The sequence below is a fragment of the Botrytis fragariae genome (genome assembly GCF_013461495.1).
Source record: "Botrytis fragariae strain BVB16 chromosome Unknown tig00000223, whole genome shotgun sequence".
Lineage (NCBI taxonomy): Eukaryota > Fungi > Ascomycota > Leotiomycetes > Helotiales > Sclerotiniaceae > Botrytis > Botrytis fragariae.
In genome coordinates, this window is record NW_023501001.1 from 289,611 (window position 1) to 309,168 (window position 19,558).

The 19,558-nt window shown below is 45.2% G+C and overlaps 8 protein-coding genes across 8 annotated transcripts; 4 read left to right on the plus strand and 4 right to left on the minus strand.

Moving 5' to 3' along the window:
* Nucleotides 1-134: 134 nt before the first annotated feature.
* Bfra_010817 (putative wd domain-containing protein) lies at nt 135-2,848 on the plus strand (the record flags this gene model as incomplete). Its single annotated transcript, XM_037341149.1, has 7 exons — nt 135-158; nt 311-1,332; nt 1,397-1,491; nt 1,545-1,948; nt 1,994-2,477; nt 2,532-2,679; nt 2,733-2,848. Coding segments are annotated over 7 exons (2,259 nt in total), but the record flags the coding sequence as incomplete, so codon positions are not given.
* Nucleotides 2,849-3,372: 524 nt separating this feature from the next.
* Bfra_010818 (putative ribokinase protein) lies at nt 3,373-5,030 on the minus strand (the record flags this gene model as incomplete). The annotated part of the gene is made up of 4 exons (XM_037341150.1): nt 3,373-3,653; nt 3,750-4,092; nt 4,210-4,363; nt 4,792-5,030. The coding sequence occupies 4 exons, from the start codon at nt 5,028-5,030 to the stop codon at nt 3,373-3,375; spliced, it is 1,017 nt and encodes a 338-aa protein (XP_037188569.1).
* Nucleotides 5,031-5,796: 766 nt separating this feature from the next.
* On the plus strand, nt 5,797-8,150 carry Bfra_010819 (putative vacuolar dynamin-like gtpase protein; the record flags this gene model as incomplete). Its single annotated transcript, XM_037341151.1, has 6 exons — nt 5,797-5,837; nt 5,894-6,028; nt 6,090-7,485; nt 7,535-7,796; nt 7,847-7,931; nt 7,982-8,150. 6 exons carry the CDS (start codon nt 5,797-5,799, stop codon nt 8,148-8,150), a joined length of 2,088 nt encoding a protein of 695 aa, XP_037188570.1.
* A 2,024-nt stretch (nt 8,151-10,174) lies between these two features.
* Nucleotides 10,175-10,423, plus strand: Bfra_010820 (uncharacterized protein; the record flags this gene model as incomplete). Its single annotated transcript, XM_037341152.1, has 1 exon — nt 10,175-10,423. The coding sequence occupies one exon, from the start codon at nt 10,175-10,177 to the stop codon at nt 10,421-10,423; it is 249 nt and encodes an 82-aa protein (XP_037188571.1).
* Nucleotides 10,424-10,742: 319 nt separating this feature from the next.
* Bfra_010821 (putative alpha-methylacyl- racemase protein) lies at nt 10,743-12,015 on the minus strand (the record flags this gene model as incomplete). The annotated part of the gene is made up of 2 exons (XM_037341153.1): nt 10,743-11,896; nt 11,955-12,015. 2 exons carry the CDS (start codon nt 12,013-12,015, stop codon nt 10,743-10,745), a joined length of 1,215 nt encoding a protein of 404 aa, XP_037188572.1.
* Nucleotides 12,016-12,877: 862 nt separating this feature from the next.
* Nucleotides 12,878-14,071, plus strand: Bfra_010822 (putative salicylate hydroxylase protein; the record flags this gene model as incomplete). The annotated part of the gene is made up of 1 exon (XM_037341154.1): nt 12,878-14,071. The coding sequence occupies one exon, from the start codon at nt 12,878-12,880 to the stop codon at nt 14,069-14,071; it is 1,194 nt and encodes a 397-aa protein (XP_037188573.1).
* Nucleotides 14,072-14,707: 636 nt separating this feature from the next.
* Bfra_010823 (uncharacterized protein) lies at nt 14,708-16,763 on the minus strand (the record flags this gene model as incomplete). Its single annotated transcript, XM_037341155.1, has 3 exons — nt 14,708-14,785; nt 14,971-15,019; nt 15,220-16,763. 3 exons carry the CDS (start codon nt 16,761-16,763, stop codon nt 14,708-14,710), a joined length of 1,671 nt encoding a protein of 556 aa, XP_037188574.1.
* Nucleotides 16,764-19,093: 2,330 nt separating this feature from the next.
* Bfra_010824 (uncharacterized protein) lies at nt 19,094-19,442 on the minus strand (the record flags this gene model as incomplete). The annotated part of the gene is made up of 2 exons (XM_037341156.1): nt 19,094-19,331; nt 19,390-19,442. The coding sequence occupies 2 exons, from the start codon at nt 19,440-19,442 to the stop codon at nt 19,094-19,096; spliced, it is 291 nt and encodes a 96-aa protein (XP_037188575.1).
* Nucleotides 19,443-19,558: the final 116 nt, after the last annotated feature.

Genomic DNA, 19,558 nt, shown 5'->3' on the forward strand with positions numbered 1-19,558 from the left:
ATGTGAATAACATTAATAAGATCCTTTGTGATTCATTCATCCATTCCATCTCTCTCTATGAACATTCGAATTCACTCCACAAGTTTTGTTCGAACCCACCTCTTTGGCTGATTCTAATCATTCACTCTATTAGCAGCTTCTACTTCGCTCGAGCTTCTGTTCGTCTTACAGATGCAGAGGCAAGCATTTAACCACGACAATCCCAGACTTTCTACACTTGTTTACTTTAACTTTTGCCTGCATTACAACAACTTGCATCTTGGTGCTTCAATTTAACAAACCCCATAAGATTCTTGAGGCCCCTCTCTAGAATCTATATTCAACCAGCGGCACTTCCGCAGATTTCGTCCTGGCAGACGACAACCCCCATATACCACCACCATCCTTATCCATTCCCGACGACCCACCCATCCCGACTTCCCCTCCACGATCAACCAGCACTGTCTTCTCAGCCCAAGCCCCTCTACCGCCATCTCACCACAGAACAGATCAAATCGACCCTCCGTCTTCATTCGAGAGATATAACATAGATCCCACGACAAGGCAAGCTGCTAGAACTCGCGGTACACCTCAAGCTGAGCTCCGGCCGAGACGTGCTCAAGATCAAGTCCTCGGTCGTAGACGTCGAGATCATACTATTGGCCGAGGGGAACAATTAAATACTTTTTCGAGTCCCGGAGACTCTTCGAATCCTTCAAACCTAGAAAGTGAACACCGCAACAAAAGAAGACGTCAAAGTGCTAGTATGAGATCTGAAGGGGAGGATAGTACCTCGAATGGTAGCTCTAAACCATTCTCAAATGGAGCGGGGACATCTCGTCTACACAAGGCAGCCCTCTCAAACTCTGCCAATGGTGCACATTCTTCCTCGGCAGCCATGAATGGATCAAGCACCAATGGGCACTCAGATGCAGGTGTCAAAGCAACATCTACATATTTTGGACATGATAGAGAGGAAGTCACTAGGATCTTGATCCAAGCTTTGACGAATTTGGGTTACAATGGTGCTGCAGCGAGATTAAGTCAGGAAAGTGGTTATGATCTTGAAAGTCCGATTGTAGCAGCTTTCCGAAATGCAGTCTTACAGGGCGAGTGGACCGAAGCTGAAGAACTGCTTTTCGGGAGGCCTATAGAGGAAGGCGGAGTTAATATTCATGGGAATGGATTGGTTCTCCGAGATGGTGTGGATAAGAACATTATGAGGTTTTGGATGCGGCAGCAAAAGTTCTTGGAATTACTTGAACGAAAAGACATGGGCAGAGCAATAAATGTTTTGCGATCTGAGCTTACTCCACTATATCAAGATACCGCCAAGTTGCATTTTCTCTCAAGGTATGTTTTTGTTGCTATGTTTCTACAATCTTTATCTCGACTAAGCACTGATCACCTGTACTAGCTTACTGATGTGTACGCCTGCGGATCTTAAGGTCAAGGCTAATTGGGATGGGGCCGCTGGAGACTCCAGGCATTTACTCCTCTCACAACTGTCTAGTAAGATTTTCATTAATGACATCGGTCAATACGTGATGCTGACACTCTCCTAGGATGTATTTCACCATCAGCCATGTTACCTGAGAATCGCTTGGCCACACTTTTTGACCAAGTAAAACAACATCAGATATCGACATGTGTTTATCACAACACACATGAGTCACCTTCGCTGTACCAAGATCACACATGCGACCGAAGTAACGTTCCATTGCGGCCCATCATGGACCTTACCAAACATGCTGGTGAAGTATGGGATACAAAGTTCTCACATGATGGAACTCTATTGGCAAGCTGTGGAAGCGATGGGGTTCTTGTTATTTATAATGTTCCGGCTTTCAGTGTTCATACTTCCTTTTCTGAACATGAAGGTGGAGTCTGTTCTTTTGCTTGGAGTCCTGATGACACGAGAATGGTCACATGTGGCCGTGATAACAGAGCTTTGCTGTGGAATACTGCAGTAAGTTAGAACTCCGTATTCAAAATTCTCTCGCTGATTTCTTAGACTAGTGATTTGTTGATGAAGCTCCCCCGTTTTGGGGAGCCTGTGTCCTGTTGTGTATGGACATCGGATGGACAATCCTTCATCACAGGCAGCTTGGCTACTACAAAGAACTTATGCCAGTGGAATCTCAATGGAGAGCTCGTATATGATTGGGGCCGAGATCATCGTATTCGAGACATAGCACTCACACCAGACGGGAGCCGACTAGTGGCCATCGAACACTTGACCCATCTCTATGTTTACAATTTCATAACTCGCGAGCTTGAATATGAGCTGGACCTCAAAGTTCAGCTTTGTTCGATCGGCGTCAGCGATAATTCAAGACACCTACTGATACATTGTAACTCTGGAGAAACACGCATGTTGGATATAGACACCGGCGAAACAATTCGAACCTTCGTATCTGGGGATAAAGGGGGTGAATTCATTATCAGAAGCTCTTTCGGCGGTGCCAATGAAAGTTTTGTGGTTAGCGGAAGTGAAGGTAAGATTCGGATTTTGGGTTGCACGCCTGCATTACTAACGCATTCACTTATAGAAGGCAATGTTGTGATATACCATCGAGAGAACGGTTCAGTGGTAGAAAAACTAGAAGCTCACAAGAAAGGTTGCTGCAATGCGGTTTCTTGGAACCCAGTGAATCCAAGAATGTTCGCTTCCGCTGGTGATGACGGCAAAGTTCGGATGTAGGTTTCATATCATCTGATCAAGGCATGAATCGAGCTAACAAATGTATCAGATGGTCGAGCGAAAATAGCCTTCAGGGAGTCTCTAAACAAAGTGTATTCAATGGCTCGCAGCGTGAATCTAATGGCTGGTAATTGGAAATTTCACGCCATTGCACGGGCATCTCGTAGTGCGTTATGAGAAATGATGCTATAATTTCTCGTTTCATTGTTTTGCATCGTTCATCAACTTTATTCTTATTCATTCACGTTACATACAACTCTCGGGGTGGCGAATCGGTGGAATGCAGGAAGGATTGCATATGGGTAGGCATCAATGGTGTTTGGGACATAACATACGGTAACGGCGATGGAGTTTTAGTCAGTGTGCGTTTTTGTAAATTGTTTTCAATGCTTTAGACCTTTACGTATACGCTGATGGATTGATGGCGAGTAAATCGAGTCAGGGCTATTCAATGAGATGTGGCTGGATGGAATGGCGGGGCAAGGCAAGGCAAATGCATGGCATGAAATGATAGATATTATCTAATACATTGATTGCGAACCAACTAGATGGTATCATTGAAGCCTTAAATCTTGATATGTCGAATTCTCTGCTAGTATACATTTGACGTTCTCTTCTATGGAGGGAAAAGTATATCTGAATTTCTATAGATTTGTAAATTCGAGTACCTAGGTATTAAGTAGTCAAGACTAATTCCTCCTAACATCAATCTCATCAGCCCAGGGAATCGCGCTCTGAGCGCCTTCTTTCTCGACCGTTCGAGCGGCTGCTTTACAAGCTTTTTGGACGGCGGAGAGCAGAATTTTCTCGAAGTCTTGATCGGTGGATTCGGTGGTTGGAGAAGTATGGCGCACGAGATCGACGGCGTAGGCGCCGACGAATGTGTCGCCGGCGGCGGTGGTGTCGACTACTTTTATGTTGGATTCGGCGGGGATGTGGGTGTAGATTTGGGAGGTGGCGAGGATGGCTCCTAGGGGGTGGGGGAGGGGGGTTAGTTTGGGGTTTGGGTGGAGGGGGGGGACTAGGAGGGAAGAAATTCTGGGCTGGGAAAAAAACATGCACAAACCTTTAGACCCGAGCGTCACAATGACCGTCTTGACGCCTCTGCTCAGAAACTCATCTGTGACGACGCGCCAATCAAAAGCAGGATCTTCGACTGCGGAGACGGGACGCGAAGTGAGGATGGCGGCTTCGGTTTCGTTGAGGATGAGGTGGGTTATGGAGGGGTAGGCGGAGTCGGGGAGTTTGACGGCGGGAGCGGGGTTGAGCAGGATGGGGATGGAGAGGCTGGAGGCGAGGGTGAGGATTTGGAGGACGGTTTGGAGGGGGATTTCGAGTTGCAGGACGAGGAGGGTGGGGAGGGGGGAAGTGAGGGAGGAGGGGGTGGCGAAGGCGGGGGGGAGGAGGGACTAGGTTGTGGTTAGTGTGCAGCTGCTTGTAAAGAAAATTGGGGAGTGAAATTGGGTTGGAATGGTGTTGGATCTGGAAGGGGACGGATGATGGATGATGAAAGTTGGGTGACTCACGTGGTTTGCGCCTGGGGAGAGGAGGATGCGGTTCTCGCCGCTGTCGGATTCCACGAGGATTACTGCTACGCCGGTGGATTGGGCGGGGATTGTTTGGATCGAGGTTGTGTCGATGAGAGAGTCTTTGAGGGAGGAGATGAGGGAGGGACCGAATCTTGGTGTGTGTTAGGTGGTGAATTTAAAAGTGATCAGATATTGTATAAAGGGGGCTTGGGGGAATAGGGAAAGTCTGATAATCTTGGGCGAAAGGGGGGGTTTTCCCCTGCCGTTGTCAATCCTATGACCTCATATTGATTGTTTGAAATGTCAAAACAAGTGGAACAGGTGAATAGCCCATTTGAAAAAGAGGATAGGCTGATCATCTTTTACTATCCCGAAGCTTGTACTTTTTCCACATAACTGACGAGAATTGGTACTACAAAACCAATCGCGCAGAAAAAAAGTCGAGAATAGAAGCCTTGCATAAGGTCCTTGACTTGGAATACATGGAGATAACAGAACGAGAGAAACCCACTTGTAGGCAGGTGTGTAAAATAAGAAATTGTACAGCGATTTTTGGTAAGGAATAAATGAAAGACCTACTCATCATCACCAACAGCACCAATCATCTTGATCAAAACATCGCTAGTATGAGATGGAGCGGAAGCGGGATTGGGTCTTGAGAGACGAGCACATGCCACAGCTTGATTGGCACCTTTTCCGCCAGGACCAGTACTGAAGGACGTAGCGGTTAGAGTTTCGCCGCCAGTGGGAACGCGGGGAGTAAGCGTTACGAGGTCGGTATTTAGAGATCCAATGACGGTGATAATCTTTGGCGACATGGTTGGATTGGGTGGTGGAAGTTATCCGCGTATTCGTAAATGTTGGAAAGGGGGTTAGGCACGTGCTTGCCTGCTATGATATACAGATGCCTAATGCTCTGGCGAAAAAGCGTCGTAAGGGTGATGACGAAGCTAATGAGCTTGTTTGCTTTTTGCTGTGTATGTAATATGAAGTATTCACTGAGCTAGAGATCAATAGATGAGTAAATGTCTTTGCTATGATTTAATAAGTACCTAATATATGTGAGCTGTTTCTGACTCCTCTACACCCTCCTTGGCTTGGGTATCAACCCCGCGCCCCCACTGGATTTCAGAGACTTCTCGTCCATTCAAACATTTTAATAATTTGTGATTTCATAGATTCTCCTTGGATGCTTGGGGTTTACTCACTGCCGAAATCTAAGAATCCTTCTTACTAGCAAGTGTCAAAAACGATCAAACTTTTATCCTCAAGATACTGTCAATCATATGATAATCTAAACCCAAGCCAAGCCAAGCCAAACACTTTTCTGCATCAAAGGTATCCATCTTGCTGAGGATCTGAGCACGGGCCATATTACTAGCCTCACCTCGTGGAAGTTGGCCTCGCACGCCTGTTTGTTTTAAACAACAGAATATCAACAGGAGTCGCATTTTAAAACAGGAACTTCTCCAACTCCCATTTTCCTAAAATCAGAAAATACCAACAAGTGACAAGCTTGCCGAAAGATCTCGCTATACCCTCAAACTATCTATCTCCCTTGAAAATCAACACTCACACGCAATCATGGCCGCACAAGGCGGTATCTCTGACCCCGGTCTTATAACGTTGGGACCTCCTTAAGCTGTATTTCATTGCGCTGGATAGCTAACAGATGTTGCAGATTGGTGAACAAGCTTCAGGATGTATTCACGACCGTCGGTGTACAAAATCCCATAGATCTTCCTCAAATCGCAGTGGTGGGAAGTCAGTCGAGTGGAAAGAGTTCGGTCTTAGAAAACATAGTTGGTAGAGACTTGTGAGTCTGCCACGTACGTATCCGCAGTGTATACATATGCTAAATCTATGATGGTGCGCAGTTTACCTCGAGGAACCGGTATTGTTACTAGACGACCCCTTATCTTACAACTTATCAATCGACCAGCTCCCGCGAAATCAAACGGGGTCAATGACTCGGAGGAACTGGCCGCTGGAGGTGATAAAGAAGCAAATGCTGATGAATGGGGCGAATTCCTTCATATTCCCGGGCAAAAGTTCCATGACTTCAACAAGATTAGAGAGGAGATTGTGAAGGAAACTGAGGCGAAAACCGGTCGGAATGCGGGAATCTCCCCAGCTCCTATCAATCTTCGCATATATTCCCCAAATGTCCTCACACTTACTCTTGTCGATTTGCCTGGTTTGACCAAGGTTCCAGTCGGAGATCAACCAAGAGATATTGAAAGGCAGATTAAGGAGATGGTTCTCAAGCAAATTAGCAAACCAAATGCTATCATTCTTGCTGTTACAGGTGCAAATACCGATTTGGCTAACTCTGACGGATTGAAGCTTGCGCGAGAAGTCGACCCAGAAGGTCAAAGAACTATTGGTGTTTTGACAAAGGTCGATTTGATGGACGACGGAACTGATGTCGTGGACATTTTGGCTGGAAGAATTATTCCCCTGAGATTAGGTTATGTTCCAGTCGTCAACAGAGGTCAGAGGGATATCGACAATAAGAAGCAGATTACCGCGGCATTGGAAAACGAGAAGAACTTCTTCGAAAACCACCGAGCATACAAGAATAAGAGCACATATTGCGGAACTCCATACCTCGCCAGAAAGTTGAACCTTATCTTGATGATGCATATCAAGCAAACTCTCCCAGATATTAAGGCTCGTATTCAGACTTCGTTACAAAAGTACACTGCAGAGTTGGCAGGTCTTGGAGATTCGATGCTTGGAAATAGTGCAAACATTGTGCTCAATATCATTACAGAATTCACAAATGAATGGCGGACGGTCTTGGAGGGTAATAACCAGGAGCTCTCCAGTATCGAACTTTCAGGTGGTGCTAGAATCAGTTTTGTCTTCCACGAACTTTATTCGAATGGTGTTAAGGCTGTGGATCCATTTGATCAAGTTAAGGATATTGACATTAGAACTATACTTTATAACTCTTCTGGTTCTTCGCCCGCGCTTTTTGTCGGTACCACTGCTTTCGAGCTAATCGTTAAACAACAAATTAAGCGCCTGGAAGAACCCAGTTTGAAGTGCGCTTCTTTGGTATACGACGAGCTGGTCAGGATCCTTACTCAACTTCTTGCCAAGCCGCTATTCCGCAGGTATCCTCAACTCAAGGAGAAATTCCATGCTGTCGTCATTTCATTCTTTAAGAAAGCCATGGATCCTGCCAATAAACTCGTAAAAGATTTAGTGGCAATGGAATCGTGCTATATCAATACTGGTCATCCCGACTTCCTCAACGGTCACAGAGTAAGTTTGATGTTCATCACTTTATAACTTCTACTAATTTATTTTACAGGCTATGGCTATTGTTAGTGAGAGACATAATGCATCAAAGCCCGTCCAGGTTGATCCCAAGTCAGGAAAGCCAATTCCATCAACGCCTGCACGTACAGCAAGCCCAACACTTGATGGAATGGGCGAACAGAATGGAGGCTTCTTTGGAAGTTTCTTTGCTTCCAAGAATAAGAAGAAGATGGCTGCCATGGAAGCCCCACCACCAATTCTTAAGGCTTCTGGAACTTTGTCAGAGAGAGAAGGCACAGAAGTTGAGATTATCAGTAAGTCTAATTTCAATACACTTTCAGTTGACATTGCTAACTTCTTTTAGAACTACTCATCAATTCGTATTACAACATCGTAAAGCGAACCATGATTGACATGGTACCAAAAGCCATTATGCTTAACCTCGTCCAGTAAGAACCCCTGAGTAATTTGCAATTTATATGTGATTAACCTGTTATAGATACACCAAGGATGAAATGCAAAGAGAGCTTCTCGAGAACATGTACAGAACCGATACTCTTGATGATTTGCTCAAAGAAAGCGACTACACCGTTCGAAGAAGAAAGGAATGTCAACAAATGGTTGAATCACTTTCAAAGGCGAGCGAAATTGTTAGTCAAGTACAATAAAGCTACTGTCCGAATTAAATGCAGCGATCCTTCCGGGTCAAGAAAGTCCGAGGCAGGGAAGCAACCGAGAAACGTTGATTAGATACTCACCGCAAGTACTGTGTTGGCCCATTTACCTTAGACTCGTTTTTTTCTATCTCACAACCACATACGATACCTACTTTTCTTTGGCGTGGAGCATAATGATGTGTGGAATACATGGACGCGGTGATGGACGTGAAAGGGAAAGATCGTACCGAGAATACACCGATTCGAGAATATCTTGGCTTGGAAGCATAAGGCGAATGAATGAATGGCAAGCTTGACTTTAATGTTGTTTACAGCGAAATGATTGTAACTCTTTAGTTCTTTTTCTTCAATCTTTTTCCGCCTCGTTTATTGGTGCCTACAGCTAGTTTCAAGGACATAACTTAGTATCTAGATTAGTTGCCCCATTTGCAAAGAAAGAGAGAATTAATTCCTACCAATGATTTTTGTGCATTGAAAGTGGGACGTTACACAACATGACGTGCTCGCGCTACCACACCGGCGGAATCGTACACAATCGTAAGATTTGCTCGTATCGAGTGTTAGTGTTTCATCAACTTACCTTCCGTAAGACATCGCTGCGTAAATTTGGTTGGATGTAACCCGAACCTCGAATAACGTTCTTTGCCTTGCTTTGTCTGGGGTTGTTTCTCCTCCGAAATGAAGCATATATGCGGGGAAATGGGGACAACGACCGATTCGAGAAAATGGAAGGAGGTCACACCCGCGTATCGGGAGAATGTCCAGATCGTACACAAGATCTCTTGAGAATACAAACGGGAAGCGGGGACACGGAAATACTTCAGCGATGCTTGTTTTCTTGGTGTGAGTTGGGAGTGTTCTTGGTCGGTGAGGGAAATATGGAGAGGGAGAGCGAGAGAGAGGGTGTTTGTGTATGTGTCTTTTTTTCTTGGAAGGTGTGGTACTGACGGACTTCATGTTCGGGTCCTTGAATTGGTGGAGAATGGGTGGAGGGATGAGTGGAGTGCACGAGTGTACGAGTACCGTGCTGGTGGTATTGTGGTGTGGAGGGACGTTGGTTTAGTACTTCGTGAGGCTTTTAGGTGTTTGTACGTACGAAGGGTAGGTAGATAGAATAAGATGTTTGTTTGTGCGAGGAAATAGAGAGGTGCAAATGCTTGCAGACAAATCAGGGGTGCAACGTGCCGAGGGAGATGAGCGATCCTGGTGCTGGTAGGTTGAAAAGTTGCGAGGAGGGATATGCAGACATACTGAGTATTCATGCAATGCGAAGCGATGAGTCTTCCCCGATATCGCTTTTCTATCTATCCTGTTCTATGCGTGGTGAAGGGACCCAAACAATGAGATTGGCGAAATGTGATTTGTCGCATTTTCGAATGTTTGCTTCTGGAACGCGTGGATTTTCTCTGGTGCCCGCTTCCCGGGTAATGGATTGTTGTTGTTCTTCTTTTTTGGTTCTCTTGCGGTGTGTTATTATTGCGAGCGTTCTGTGTGTGTATTCCCGAGATTTGGAAGGCTTCGTTCAACGAGTATCTATCTATTGGAAATGAGGTCTGGAAAACAGGACAATAGCCAAGACCGAATGAATGTCACTGCCCTCTCGAGGCTTCCAAGAGCCGTCGGGAGTACGGTTGTATGTAGGGTCTAGGCAGGGCTTCAGTGTGACAAAGGCAGGTAGAAGCATTTTGCGGGTATCGAAGGCGCCCATGGAACATGTGAGAATTTTATGATAGATCTAGAATATAGGAGGAACAGCACAAGGTATTTAAGTACAATGGAAGGTCGGCAAAGAAAGTGGTTCCTTGACCCAAGTGCTTTTTAGAGACTTTCAGCTTCCATCTAGGTAATTCTCCGAAAGTGGCTTGCTTGCCTAGATTTACTTTTTCGAGCATCATATTTCTTCTTACGGGAGATAATCGACCTTATTCATATCTAATTTCGGAGTTAATCATAAACTCTTTTCCCCTGATTTCTATACATTTTTCATAATCTTTCTTTCGGATCAGACAAGAAAGATGGCTATTGCTCAAGCAAATCTTTCCTCTCCGCGTCTTCAGAAGCGTCAGCGTAAAGCTGCTCCTCCAGCTCTATCACTCGGAGTTCTACAAGTCGGGGCACCTCACCGACGAGTATCTCATCATCAGAAAGTTGAATTCGTTTCGTCGTCAAATATGTCGAGAGATGATCCGCCATCTCCTCCTCCAAACCCACCTCCAAGTCCGTCGATGCTTATTGAGCTAGATGATGATGATTTCAAGATTTGAGTTGTAAGTCTGCTTCATGATCATTAGTTGTATTTAATACTGAACTAATTCTGTTAAAGATGGTTCTACGTTCGAAGCCTAAGCTGGAGTTTTGTCGAGCTACAAATTTGCTGCATTCGCTTGGGAGCATATCATCAGTGATCGGGGTATGGAAACGGAGTTGGTATAGGGATAGTAGGCGGGGACGGCTCGAGGTTCTGATTCTGGTTCTGGTCCTGAATATTGGAGTATAGACATTTGTTTGGGGCGTTTTAGAGATGACAACAGAGGGGTAATGAACAAGAGAGTCGAGGTGCTTAGAATGGGATATAATGGTGGATTATAATTTCGAATGTTTCTTCTTAATCAAACCACCATTCTCTATATCATAGTCTTTTCCTCTTTTCCATCCTAGCCATTGCTCGAGTGTTGTCTCTCCTCCTTGTCCAGGATATAACGGTTTTCCGGTGTAACTTCCCCCTTCAATGCCAGGGCCTTGGCCAGTCGATGGGTCCTGTATATTAGTTTTAAATATTGCAAGAGCTGGTGTCTCTCCGAGTGTAACGATTGGTCTTTGATCACCTTCTCTGGCGGTGTCATTTTCGAGTTCATCATAATCGAGAACAGGGGTACAACACGCATCAGTTCCATCGAAAATAGTCTCCCACTCAGACCTCGTCTTCGCTTTGAATAACCTAGTGAAAGTCTCCCTCATTTCTGGCCATGTATTCCTATCCATTCTCGTCTCTTCCAGATTAGTTTCTCCCAATCCTAGCCCCTTAACCAACTCTTTGAAAAATTGTGGTTCTAGAGCACCCACCGCCATGTATTTTCCATCTTTTGTTTCATAGGTATCATAGAACGGGCTTCCCGAATCCAATGTGTTCTCTCCTCTCGGTTTATTCCACATCGGAGTCTTCATCAACAATCTTGGAAACGTTACAAGATATGCACTCCCATCGACCATGTTCGCTTCCACAACTTGCCCCTTTCCGCTCTTCTCTCGCGCTAGCAAGGCGAGTAAAATTCCCTGAAACAACGTAGCTCCTCCTCCCGCGAAATCCCCAAGTATATTCGCCGGTGGTAATGGCTTCTCATTTTTTCGCCCAAGAAGTGATAATGCCCCCGAAACTGCTATGTAGTTGATATCGTGCCCGGCCATATCTTTGTACTTCCCATCACGACGAAACCCAGTCATTCGGGCAAGAATGATGCGAGGATTGAGTTTGAGGAGAACATCTGGTGAAAGTCCCAATTTTTCCAAAACTCCTGGGCGGAATGGATCGATTATGATATCAGCATGCGCAACGAGAGACTTGACGAAGGATATTCCCGCATTTGCTTTAAGGTTGACTGCAATAGAGGATTTGTGTCGGGTAAGGAGATCGGGGGTTGGTGGAGGAATTGAGGAAGAGTGGGTGAGACTAGGAACTGCGCGATCGATACGTAGGACGGACGCTCCATAATCTGCTAGAAGAAGTCCCGCGAAAGGTCCTGCAACTGATGTTAATGGGGATGCAATGGAATCTGGGGTAATGCGGGGGGCATTCACCTGGAGCTAGGCCTGCGAATTCGAGAACGCGAACGCCTGTCAATGGTGGTGCTCCTGTCATTGTCGCTAATGTGAAATACCAGTATCTTAATTTTCTCACATATTCACGATGGCAATGCGCATTGTCTCAATAAGTATCTCGATTCCAGATGATACTGTTATGATGGTGGTTGTATGCTCGACCCCTGAACCGAGGTTCAATCGGGCTTATCAGCATCTGCCAATCATTCATTCCGCCGCAAGTTTTGAATGACATGTACAAAAACTAAAGGAGTACACGGCGAAGAATTGGGATAGCACCACAGTCTTGCATCAAACCTCACGAAATGAGAAAAGAACACTGGCAAGTTTCTTAATGTTTACAATGGTTGCGTTTATAAGGGCGACAGTCTCCCCTACTCCGTGCCGAAGTAATTCTGTTGTACCCCTCAACACACTCCTGCCATACTGCCGTTTCATAATTTTGAGAATGACAAGCTATCTCAGTAGATGTGTGTTTCCAGATTTCTCTTAAGACAGTTAGAAATAATTGACTATCAGTTGTCTGATGTGTGCAGCGCAACATACCCAAGTCAGCAATCTCGGGAATTAGACGGGCCCGATATCTTGTCGGGCCCGTCATGGTAGTATCAATGAGCCTTACACCAGGCGGATCTTCTAGGGGAAAGATTTCCGCTGTTCAATTTCTCAGACGGGACCTAATGAATGGCTTAAATAGTCCGAAGCTTCTGAAACCATACTCCATGGGCAGATGATCATATAAGGCATTGCACGAGATCGTGTCAGATCAAATATGAGGCTGGTTAAAGAACATACATAAGTCAACCAAAGTACTGAATCTATATCATTTTGTCAAACCAGTCAAGAACAGTCAAACACAGCTTGAGATCGATACATACTTTAGAACCTCAAATCATCCACCCATGCTTCCAAAAATATCCATCATTGGTGCAGGGCCATCCGGCCTAGTCCTAGCTTCTCTGTTCCACCGCAGTAAAATACCCTTCACCATCTACGACCTCAGATCTCGTCCCTCTCCAGGTCTTGTTAATATCCCATCCGGCTCCCTAGATCTTCACGTCGAATCAGGGCAACGCGCACTCTCAGAATGTGGGCTTCTCCAAGCATTCCGGTCACTCACCGTAGAATGTAGCGAAGAACACATCATCTGTAATCGTTTTGGAGACATAAAATTCGAGGCACCCAATCACAACGAAGAGCGACCTGAAATTTCAAGAAATAGTTTGATCGAGTTGCTTTTGTCTTCACTGCCCGAAAATATCATTCAATGGGAACGTAAAATCCAATCCGTTTCTCCAAATCCTTCAAATCCCCACCAACAAATCATCACATTCCAAAATGGGAGTTCTCAGTCTTGTGATTTGGTAATTGGAGCGGATGGAGCATGGTCAAAGGTTCGCCCACTCTTGACGGATGTGAAACCATATTTTAGTGGTGTGCATTGGATGACGTTAACGATTCCAAATATCACCAAGAGGTTCCCAGAAATAGCTAAGATGATTGGAACTGGAACCTTCTGGGCACTGGGTGGAAAGAGATTTATTCTGAGTCAGAGGGGCTCGATAGATTCAGCAAGAGTGTATGTTGCTGTACACAACGAAGATATCAACTATTGCAATGATGCAGGCTTGAGTTCTTTAGACCTTGAGCAGCTGAAAGAGAAAACTCTTGGCGAATCTGGTATCTTTGCTGATTTTGGCAAAGGAGTCAAGGATTTGCTTGAAAAAGGGTTGGAGGAGGAGAAAACCCCGAAGTTTCTGCAGATGCATATGTTACCTACTGATCACATGTGGGAGCATAAAGCCAACGCGACATTAGTAGGAGATGCAGCACATCTCATGACGCCATTTGCAGGAGAGGGGGTCAATTCGGCAATGTTAGATGCTTTAGAGTTGGCGCAAGGAATTATTTCGGCTGTGAAACAGGGCACTTCGATCTCGGATGCTGTGAGAGAGTATGAGATAAAGATGTTTGTAAGGGCGAAAGAGAATGCTGAAGATACATGGACTAACTTGGAGAAAATCTTTGAGGATAATGCACCGAAGGCGATAGTGGAGTGGTTCAATAGTTTTAGTGCGCTGCCCGAGCAAGTTTGAGGGTGGAGTATTAACGGTATTTGGCCCAAGATATTGAAATCTGAGACAGAGAGATCCTGATATAGAGGTGCCAAGGTAGACTGGCATGGAGATATATACTCAACTCATTGAGAAAATTGTTATTGACGTTCTCTGTGCGATTGAGATGGCTTGGATACCTTGGAAATGATCTTAATAGTGGCAAATGGGATAACGTACTTCAATGATACTAGGAGCGTGGGTTTAGAATTGAAAATTTAGATAAAATGAGGGTGTAATAGAACATAGAAAACATGAGAAAATAGATAGAACTAACAAGACTGGATAATTTTGGGGAAATTTGGAGAGCGTGGGCGAGTGCAACGACGAGGGAAAAGATGTAATTAGAATATCACTAGTCCACACAATGACAGATTTTAACAAGACAAGGACAAAAGAATTTAGGCTGAGTTCCCAGCCGCGCAGTCACCAATCTAATCAAGATTCTACACTTGTACATGCTCTCTAGATTTGACATAAGGTTTTCATGTATTATCTCTAATCACCTATTACATTGTTTCTTTTTAGAAATTGCTACCCTTCTCATCCTCGCTTATATTTTATCTCTAGCTACGACCTTCATGTTTCACATCTCTGTTCTGCTGACAGATTACCATGCTAACAATCGAAATCTGAAATCCATACTCTAACATCCATAACACTTGACTCATTGATCCGTTCTAATCTTCTCAACGCCTCGATTGAAAGTAGGGCGCCTCTTCCAGCATTTCCCAAAGATTTCCCGAAGAATTCGCCAACGAGAAAAGAAAAAAGAGGTTTGTGAGAGAAAAGTTAGCATATGATTCAAAAAATAAGAAAAAAGCGCAAAACTTACCAAAAGTTCAAGAGAGATGTGTGGGGTTGATCCGTTAGCCCCTCACTTGAGGGTTTCCAGCCAGAACGACGAGGACGTGGATCATTTCTGGCCACCTAGATTAGTAGTTAGTGAGGGGCAGGGGGATATACTTGCGTTATTGTCCAAGGGTCCAGGAGTCCAGGGTGATTTATGTGTGTCTTTTCATTTCTTTCGGTCAAAAAATCAGGGTGCTGAGGGTTAGTGGTTAGTTGGCTTGTTAGTTCACTTGCATAGGGGGAGGGGGGGAGGGGGGGGAGGGGATGATGTCGTTTACCATTTCCAAAGGATCTTTGGAAGGATTATTGCGGCTGCAACAATGGTCCATTTGGCAACCGTTTTAATGGTCGAGGCGTTCCGGGATATCCAGGATTGCACTGGGGCAATGGTCCATGGGGTGGCTTCTGGCTCCGGTGTGTCCAAGGGGTCGTCGTCTAGGGAGGAGGGATAATCCGCGGTGGTGTCCGATTCATCCTCGGATGAGGATGAGGATGAAAGTTGGCGTGCATCGTGAAACCTACCAATGTTTCTCCTGGGAGTGGCCTGGGGACTGGGGGATGGAATTGGCTCCGGGGATGGGCTGGGCTCTCGGGATATGCAGAAGGGGTCTGACAAAGGAGATTGAGCGACAATTTCACAACCAGAGTCTGATGCTGCCATCGGACTTTGACTCAAAGGTCGAACTGGTGTGATGATATGGGCTCGGGATTCGAGGACTTGCTCTTCAAGGATCGTTTCTGACCACCGCTGGGTAAAAGTCTTGGGTTTAGCTCGACTGAAACAGCGAGACTGCTGCAGGTATAGCTGGGTGAAAGTTTTGGGTCTGGCTAACCTGAATAAGCGGGGCTGCAAGTGTACTACAGGCAGCTGGGGGGAAGCGGAAAGAAAAGGAGAAGGAGAAGGAGAAGGGGGGTTTGAACCATCTTCTGTCAAGACAGAAGAGGAACAGGAAAGGCCATTGAAAGGGTCCAAGGAAATAGAGGCCATGAAAGGGGATCCGGAGGAAATGGAGACAGTGTGGTGGGCCGAAAAGGAATCCCTGGAAGATGGGGTGGTGCCTGGGCTAGGGGTGGCCGAACGGAATACATACCTTGTTTTGGGGGGAGGGGGAGGAATTCCAGATCCAGAGGGAAGGACAATGGGGTGATCCAAGAAGGGGTCCGATAGGTTGTCAGCGACAAAGGACCTGGGAGGAGGAGCCTTGACAGTGGGGTAATCCATGGAGTCCGATGTATCGTCAGTGACGAAGGGCCTGGGGGGAGGGGCCTTCACATCAAGTAGAAGACCTATGTTGATGCAAGGGGAGCCGATGTGGAAATGATCGCTGGATCCGGTGCTGAAGTTAGAGGATGTATGTTCCTCCTGGATGGAGTCAGAATACATCGTGGGGGACTTGTAGCGTTTGGAGGCCATAGGATGGGGTTTGATCTCAAGAGCCGACCAATCGATCGACTCGTAAGATCCACAGGAGTCTGAATAGTTAGATGAAGATGCAGAAGAAGAAGAAGAAGAAATCAAACGCAATGACAAAGGAGAATTGTTTTTGGTTTTTTTGACCTGCGTAGAGGCTGAAGTTGTGGAAGAAGATAGGTTTCCAGGCCTGTTATATGGTGGATGGATGTTTGAAGGATCCAAAGAGAGTTCCATTTGTTGGTCACACACGTATGGGACGTGGAGAGGATGGATGGGTGGGGGATGGAGAGAGTGAGAGGTTTGTGGAACTTGATATCCACGACCGCAAGGGGCCGACATGTTTGTAGAGTTGGAACTGGCAGCCCCAGGAGCACTGCCAGTGGAAGAAGAAGAGTGAAAGCGAGACATTGTAAATGTGTGAGCTTGTAGTGAGCAGTGATTATGTGAAAGTGGTAGGAAGAAGAAAGAGAAAAAGAAAATCGAGGAACAGAAATTGAAACGAAAGATGTATCAATTCTCTGACGCGTTTTCGCAAGTGCGGAAATTGGCGTGTTTTTTTGGCGAGAATTTGTCACTTAGACTCTAAAAGCGTCTCTTTAGATTTTTTCTATCATCTAACCGAGAGGGCAAGACCAGTAATAATACCGAAATGTAAACCCTAAATGCACTGACGGAAGATTTCGCCGATAGTGTTACGCGACGCGTAGATATGAATTCTGTTGGCATGGAAAGGAGGGAAGGAGCGATGGATAAATGCGACAGGAAGCTATATGATATAGCCTATCAAATTCTACATGTAATAGACAAAAGTAAGCACACGAGTCAAATCATTCAAATCACATGGGAGTTGTGAAGATAAACTGGTGTTAGTGTTGTGTGATTCTTGCTAGTCTCTAGATGAAATAAGTCCCTTATCTAGCAGTTCATGTGTCTAATGAGGAAGGAGTTATGGTTGAAAGACCGATAATGTAACAAGACCACAGCAGCACAGTGACCTATCTAACAACAATTGATGAGATACCTATAGATGATGTGTAAGGTAGTTGATGTTACCTTAACTAAGAGGCAATGTATATTCCTGAGCTTGGTTCAATCAGGTCACCTTCCGCAATCTTTGCTTACAAGGCAGCCTCTACACCCCCACAAGAAGACATGACTTGGAATCGGGCTTCATAGGTAACTAATCCCTAAATCTGGCAGATGTTAAATGAAATACACGTGCATGTTCTCTGCCTGTTCGAGCCATACCCAAGAACCACATGTGCCAGCATCGCTACAGTCTCGACACCGAACACAAATATGCTATCCTAAAGATGAAAATCGAAAACGATCGAAAAGTACAGGGGCGCAAACGAAGGTTGGATAATAAAGCGGTATTTCGCCACTCGTCATGAGCCCTGGAGTTCTCGAGACGACGGGATTCGCGCTGATGATTACGACTTCGAACCCATAGGCAATTCATGTGCTGGCTTTAAAGCAGCCATTGCAGAGCTGAGAAAGTGGTGTATCGTATCAAAATGAGCTCAAGATACTTTGTGCAAAGGAAGACATGTCGTCTTCATGACAGCGGGTAAGAGTGGAGTAGATATTTAGAGGCTAAACTATTTACAGCCCACGCAAAGACTTTTAAACCACAACATCCGTGCATCTATGCCGTCTCTTAGAACAAATTTTAGAGGATTTGATGATACTCAGATCTCAAAGTGCGCTGTGGAAAAGTGAGACTTCTCGAGATACTACCACATACGATATTGCGAATCTGCGTTCTTTCAACCACATACGAAACGAAGATTACGAAGAGAGGAGTAAAATAAGGCTGCGGAGAAGAGACGTTAAAGGCACTATCAGCGACCTAACTCCCATCGAACAATCTCATAAACAAATTCCTCGGAATGCTGAGGAATTGCAAAGGCAACAATTCATGGAGACATCTTTATTGTGCTTCTTGTCCAAATTTGACTTTGCTACCAAAATAAGCAGATCCCAAGACACTTGCAAGACGTCTGCAGCACAAAGGAAAAATAAATTCATCGCAACAAGTGTCGTGTCCGTTCAAACGAAAACATAAATGTTGCACGATGGAGAACTCAACAAAGTGGGTGGGGCGGTCTTCAAGAATGACCCCACAGCACTATTGCCAAGATCGACAGCTTGCTGACATCATCACTATTGCATCTTGCCCTAACCTTACTTAGATATATCTACAAGACGAAGTTTTGTGACAGAATTGCAGAGGAGCAATGATAAAAGAAATAATTTAAAAATACTTGTTTGGTGGTTCGAACTTCCGAACTCGAGAGGGCTTCAGATATTATGGGTTATTGTTTAGTACCGAGTTTCAGATAAATGTTAGGTTTATGAATAAACTGAATTGGAAGATACGCCTAAAATAGGGGGTGATAATGAAAGAAATGATTTATTGATCAACTGCCCACCACACCTTCGAGGGATAACTCCCAAATTACCTCGCGTAAACAATACTCCAATCAACCATCCCACAATGCCACTCAAAACCCATATTACTCCTTAAAGCAAGCATGTAAATGTTTTATCTCAGAATTCTTTTTAACTTTTGCTGGTCGCTTCTGATCCTTGAACATCATCTTGCTCAATCGATTCGCTTCGCTGTTCCATCTTTTTTCAGCCGCCAACTCCTTTCTTTCCTCCCTCGCTGCATGCTCCCTCTCTATATAGTCTCTGGATTCTTTCCCCTGTTAACTTAATTTTCTAGTTCGCTTCTATCGTCTATCTCCACTAGCCAACGCCTGCCGAGTGGACTGTATTCTCGCTTGTACTTGCTGTTGTTTGACTCGTGCACTCCGCCGGGTTGGCTGTTGTCCCTTTTTCCTTTGGCTTTGCCTTTGCTTCCGTTTTTTCTTTGTGAGTACGGGTGCTGGCGCTGGTGATTGAGGACTTTCCGGAGGAGGTTCTGCTTCTGCTATCTCATCGATATTGGCATGGCCATCAAGTGGACGACTTTCAGACACTGTCAGCCCGTTTGTCTTGGGAACAAACCCAAAGAATAATCACTCACCTAGCTGGTTCGTTATCAGCGGCGCTAGGCGAGAGAGAGGCTCGACCTGACATTTTTCCCCCCGAGAATTGAGGTATCGATTGTGACAGGGCTATCTTATTGGGGTGAGAGTGTTGGAAATCACTCAGATTCGAGGAATACTGGAACGCTGAACGAGAGAAGTAGCGGC